This window comes from Mus caroli, unplaced genomic scaffold, assembly GCF_978045245.1.
Source record: "Mus caroli unplaced genomic scaffold, Mus_caroli_1 scaffold_8, whole genome shotgun sequence".
NCBI lineage: Eukaryota > Metazoa > Chordata > Mammalia > Rodentia > Muridae > Mus > Mus caroli.
The window spans coordinates 120,557,726-120,563,588 of record NW_028227263.1 but is presented as its reverse complement, the minus strand read 5'-3'; the positions used below and the strand labels follow the sequence as shown (position 1 = coordinate 120,563,588).

Sequence of the window (5,863 nt, the reverse complement as noted above, 5' to 3'; positions counted from 1 at the left end):
TCTGAGAGCAGGAGGGGTAACCCTTACCCACCAGCCCTCTCTCCTCAACTCCTTTCCCTCCCTCTCTCCGTGTTGGTTACCCTCAGGCCTTTCATGAAGAGAAGAGTGGGGGAGAGGATGTGCACAGCTGCCACAGCATCTCACACCCCAGAGGCCCTGAGCAGACGGAGATTGGCTGAACTTGATAGCAGACCTGCTCGGGTTCCGGCCTCCCACTCTGGCCTCTGCCTTTCTCCCTCCTGCCTTCTGCTTGGGGAACTCAGGGCTTCACTCCCAGAGCACCCCCTTAATCCCCATTTTTCAGGCCATCTCAGTATTGCCTATGGGGGGGGTCACCCTCCTTCCCCTACCCCAAGTGCCTTTGCTATGTTTTTATATCCTGGACTGGAGGTTTATTTTTAATATATATTATCTAAGGAAAGATCTGTGTGTGTGAGGGCGTTGGGCCTGTCCTTGACTTCCTGGGTCTGACCCACGTCACCTCCATGACTCTTGCTTCCTCTCAAGCTCTCCACCCACCCACCCACCCATCCATCCATTCGAGTGTCTTACATTTTTATTTAGTATATTATGGGTGGGGCGCACTGTGTGTGCATCAGAGGACAACTTGTGGGAGTCGGTTCTCCTTCCAGCACCTGGGTCTCAGAGCTCAGACGCCGATGACGGACGCCTGTCCCTTTTCCCTCACTGTACTAAGGACTCCGCACGCGTGCACGCTGCGTGTGCGGTGTGCCCCGTGGTCATGCAGAGTGAGGCACCCACAACGCACACTCAGTTCTTTTATTTTTGTAGTAAACTCTGGAGGTGGCCGTGGGATCTGAACGGGAGCCGGTGGGGAGAGGGCCCCTCCTGGGTAGGGCGGGGCGGGGGCGGGGTTATTGCTCTGAGCTCCCTGTCCCCAGGGGGACCTGTGTGGGAGGATTTCAAGAGGGGGCTGGCACTGGATTAGGGACACTGCCACACGAACACGCAGGTCACAGCACATAGGAGGTCAGGGGAGGCTGTGCGCCGTATTGCACTTTGAGAGTGGGGCCAGGCGGTTATCCCCCTCAAATCAGAACCTGGGAGGAAACTAGAGGCCATCCTGTTGCTCTCCACTCTGGAGAAGGTGTGACCTCCACTTGGGGGTTAGAAATGGCCAGGAGGGTGCCAAGGGCTGGCCCTGGGCCTTGGGCTGGTGTTAAGGGCAGACCATGTAGAAGCTTCATGGATGACTGCCCTGGTCACCAGCAGGATCCACCCTACACCTGCTCAGCTGCCGTTCCCCCCTTTGCCTGACTTGGTCTTGGGGGACACTGGTAGACCCTCATCGCCCTCACTGTCAGAGCTGCAGCCGCTGACATCCGTGATCTCCAGCTCAGAGTCACTGTCCTCCTTCCCAGCCAGTGTGGCCTCTGGGCCTCCAGCCCCTGGCAGTGCCAGGCGAGGGGCCACTGCCAGCCCGGTGGGGCGCTCAGGGCCCAGGCCCTCCCCTGTCGCAGCAAGCAGGGGTGCAGCCATGGGCCCTCCCCCTGCTCCTGCAGCCGGCAGGTGGCCCAGGGAACCCAAAGGGTTGGGGTAGAAGTGAGGTGGGTAGAGAGAGGGGGGCAACTTGGGGAAGGGGCCGGTGAGGTATGGGTTGAAGTTCCAGGGGTACTCAGGGAAGGCGCGGCCGTAAGGACCCAGCAGGCTGGGTGGCTTGGAGTAACCTGTGGCACCTGGAGGGGCATAGGGACAGGTCAGGCTGGCCCACTAGCCATAGGGGCCTGTTGCATGGTGGGTGTGCCTCCTGCACGGTCTTCTACCCTCCACCTCACCTCCCCCACTTCCCTCCTTTATTCCTTTAACCTGCCTGCCCCCAAAACCCTCCTGCCAAGTAGCCAACTCCCTCCCGTTAAGTTGTGCTGCAGCAGAGCATTCTCTGCCTTGATTGGCTTTTAGAAATGTTCCCATTATATAACCAAAATTGGCTTCCAACTCATAATCTACCCGCCTCGGCCTCTTGAGTGCTGGGTCCCACGTAGCTTAGCCTGGCACTGAACTTGATCTGTAGTCAGGATCAAGACTGAGCTTGGTCCTCCAACTTGTATGTCCCTCGTGCGGGGGTGGGGGGCGTGGGGGGGTATCTCTGGTGTGTGCACCACACCCAGCTGCTGCAGCACTGACTGTAACCTGCTTGCTTCAAGCACTCTGACTGAGCTACATCTTTGCCGCATCCCCTCCCTGGCTTTTAAACACATGTACCCACACGTACTCTGTAGACACATCTCTATCTTATCTCCTGGAGTACACGCTCCACGTGTGCTGATCCCCTCCCCCAACCCCCAGCCCCTTACCAGAACCCAGGAATGGGAAGGGGCTGTCCAGACGTAGTTTATCCGTCTCTGGGGTGAATAGGGGTGTCCGAGCCCCTGGCTCTCCTAGGCGTGGGGTAGAGAACAGGTTCTGCAGAGTCTGGAGAGGGAGGTAGGGAGGCGGTACTGCTTAGCCCCCTCTGGAGAGGACAGCAAAACACCCCTCTTCCAGCACTAAGACTGCAGTATCCAGACTCACCTCAGGGGTCAGGGGTGGAGCATCTGGCCCAGGTGCCCCAGCAAAGGGCCCAGGGGTCAGCAAGAGAGGGGAGCCTGTGGCAGCAGCAGCCACATCCAGCAGTGGGTAATTAACAAGTACAACTTTGCTGAAGTTGAACTTGTAGGTGAACCTCTTCCCTTTGGTCTTGTGGAGAATGCGCTTGTTGTAGTAGTAACTGTGGGAGAGAAGATGGGGTACTGGGGAGGGGCAAGGGGGGGTGAGGCAGTAGCTGGGCTCAGGTTCCTCTTGTCGCCACCCCCTCCCAGTTTCCACTCACAAGTACTGGGGTCCACTGGAATTCAGTCCTAGGATACAGAGGGAACGCCCCCACCTTTGGGGGGGGGCAGAAAGGACAGCGAAGGGAGAAGAGAGCAGGATGGGGGTCTGGCCCACAGCCCCTCCTCACCGCAGGGCCCGGCTCAGCTTGTCATAATTCATGTGGGGCTTGCACTTGCGAATGCCCCATAGGCGGGCCACCTCATCAGGGTCCTTGATGACAAATTCCCCGTAGTCCCCCTGCCAGGCGATGACGCCCTGGTACTCCTCCTTCTGCAACAGCTCCAGGATAAAGTGCCACAGCTGGATCTGCCTGGAGCCAGGAGATGACTCAGGCTTGTAGGCCCAATCTGGGAAGGCAAACCCTAGGGACAGGAGACAGGGAGGCCTTAAAGTTAGGAAACTGTTGGGGGCTCTGGGTATTACTGGATTTTGCAACTTAAGATGCCCAGTCTCTTGAGAGCAAGGAGAGGGTGGAATTGAGAGGGACCCATTTCCTGCATCCACAGCTGTCTTGGGACGTGGCTGAAGAGGGCCCACTCTGAGCAGTGATCACCCTGTAGGGAGGCCTGAGATATTTCTAGTGACTTGTGATCTGCCCCTTGCCTAAAGCACCCCTGGCACTCAGCCCCGTATGCATCTGTGTATCTACCTCTGGTCTGCCCCTTCCCATGTGCTCCCATCTTCAAGCTGTCAGGTAGAAGGCTGTGTGTCTGATGCAGGCACAGCCCTGCAGGTGCCCATGGCAGACAGCACATCACGCAGACATCCACTTGCCATGTTAGTCCATGGGACACAACCACACCCAAGTGCCACACACTCCTGCTTAGGGCTGCTAAAGCAAACAGATGTAGGCTGCCTAGACTATATGGATGCAACAACCCAGCATGGTACACCCATGGCAACATGCACAAATACAGACACACAAGCCCAACGCCCAGCTAACACCTGGTGTGACAAAGATAATGAGGCCATGATACTCAAGTCCCCAGATAGGCAGACAGGCACATTCACGGTAACAAGACAGCCAAACAACCTCCCAGGTCTACACTCTAGCCTGTGTATGTCTGCAATTGCATGGTCCAATTGGCCTTACTTCACCCTGGGAGGAGTCTCCTGGTTCCCATCATCTGTACACACTTAGAGACCAGGAGCGGAGATCCTACCTATCCCTGGCCTTTCCAAGCTAGAAGGCTCTGGATACCAGTGTCCACACGAGCTCCTATGTCATCCCCTGTCTCCTCCTACCTTCCCAGAGATTGCCATGATCCAGACGTGAACACATGTTTAAATCTGGTCTCTAGCAAGCTGAGAGCAGTACAAGAGACAGGGAAGGCTAGGGAAGCCATCAAAGGCTGGGATGTGGGAGGGACAATGCTGAGCTGGGAGACCTGGGTTCCTGTATCCAGTTGCTGTGTAGCCAGGGGATAGTTTCTGTCCTCTCTGGATTGAGGTTCTGGAAGCAGGAGGCAGGGAGGAACAGAATCTCGAACTGGTGCAGGCTGCCCTCTGGTACATATGTGCAGGTGATGCCCCAACTGCCAAAGGACAGGCAGTGGTCGCCACTCCCTGTGGAAGGGGAGTTTTAATCTCTGAGCCATTTCATCTCAGATGCCATCGACACTCCGTCCAGATGGACCCTGGCCTATTCATACCCATAGCACACTTCCCTGGGGAAGTCACGGAGACCAGAAGGGATCCTGGAGAGAGGACCGTTATAGCAGGCAGACATAGACAACCCCAGACACAGTCCAGAAACCAAGCCCAGATCCTGTTATACAGGCCCAGGGCCATCTACCCACACCCTGCAAAATAGACCTCAGATAGCCACTGAGAGTGCCACAGACTACCAGAGACAGGCAAATCCTCTTTACCCCACCAAAGCAGGAGTATGGCACACAAGCTGCCAGCCGCCAAAAGTATACATGCATGACCCTGAGATGTAGAGTCCCTGAATCATTCCTATGACCTCTGTAGTCCAATCTGTGTATGAGCAGGCGTGTCATGCACGCGTACACTCCACAATGAAACTCAGAGCAGACAGACAGATGCTCTCAAAGACTCCCTCTTATTAGTGACCCATTCATGCCAAGAAGATCCTCTCCCCCTGGCTTAAACACCACATGCCTCTCCTTTCTTCTCTTTAGGCTGTGCCCTCTCCTTGTGCCTAGCCTAGAGCTCGGGGGAAGTGCAGCCAAATGGACGTGGTGTGGAAATCCTTCATCTCCGCCCCTTCCGTCCTCATCCCTCCCGACGACACCTCATTCATCCTTCAAAAGACCCTGGACCTTTGTGTCCCAGCAAGCAGGTGGCAGGGATAGCAGACCATGAAGAAGTTTCTGGTCAAGTTTCTCATGAAAGGGTTTGTAGCCAGGGAACTGATGGGGACTGAGACAGACAGGTTCACAGGTGCATGAGAGAGACGGGAAGAGGAAAGATAAGGAACAGGGTGCAGCCCCTGGGAAAGGCTGTGAGGATGGACAGGACAGTTACCAGGGGTCCAGAGAGCCGGCAGGGCAGGCGGGGCGAAGAGAAGGTCCGAGACACAGCTACAGTCCATGGTAGAGCGAGCCCTGCAGAAGCCGGGACAGAGACAGGACAGCGGGAGAGAACCGGGTCAGCCAGTAGGGTGCTGCGGGGTTCCTCCCCTCCCAGGACCTCAACCTGATGCCAGCCCACCTGATTGCTTCAGTCCTCAACCCCTCCCGGCTAACTCTCTCCCCTCCCGCAGTCCCGGTGTCTTTAATTGAAGCCGCTGTCCTTCCCTCCTGTCCTGCGCCCTCCTCTATGCGGTCCTCTTCACTAAAGTCTGGCAATTCACCATCCCTCAACGCCCTCCACCCACCCCGATGCCCCCCACATGGGGTCTCTGGCTATCCTGCCTCCCGCCTGATCTCTGGGGGAGTAAGAGATTGGTCCCTGGGTCTTTGGGTCTTCCTGTCTCCCTCTGCGTGTGGCTCTCTCCAGCTACTTCAGATTTATCAGGCTCGAAAACACAAATCGCCCCCACCTGGCTGACCCCCGGCAGCTCCCT

At 56.7% G+C, this 5,863-nt stretch overlaps 1 protein-coding gene across 1 annotated transcript; it reads right to left on the bottom strand.

Annotated features, from left to right (window-relative positions):
- Positions 1 to 1,251: 1,251 nt before the first annotated feature.
- Erfl (ETS repressor factor like) lies at positions 1,252 to 5,402 on the bottom strand. The gene is made up of 5 exons (XM_029479095.2): positions 5,323 to 5,402; positions 2,960 to 3,194; positions 2,533 to 2,728; positions 2,316 to 2,433; positions 1,252 to 1,697 (listed from the first exon to the last, which is right to left on the bottom strand). Exons 1-5 carry the CDS (start codon positions 5,387 to 5,389, stop codon positions 1,252 to 1,254), a joined length of 1,062 nt encoding a protein of 353 aa, XP_029334955.1. The 5' UTR covers positions 5,390 to 5,402.
- Between the last annotated feature and the right edge of the window lie 461 nt (positions 5,403 to 5,863).

Bases quoted from the DNA above. Each gene is read 5' to 3' on its own strand.
- Erfl (XM_029479095.2), bottom strand. From the start codon at position 5,389: ATGGACTGTAGCTGTGTCTCGGACCTTCTCTTCGCCCCGCCTGCCCTG. The intron at 2,434-2,532 runs GTGAGTCTGGAT...CTCCCTCTCCAG, and splicing joins CTCCACCCCTGACCCCTGAG to ACTCTGCAGAACCTGTTCTC. The intron at 1,698-2,315 runs GTAAGGGGCTGG...ATGCCCCTCCAG, and splicing joins CTTCCCATTCCTGGGTTCTG to GTGCCACAGGTTACTCCAAG.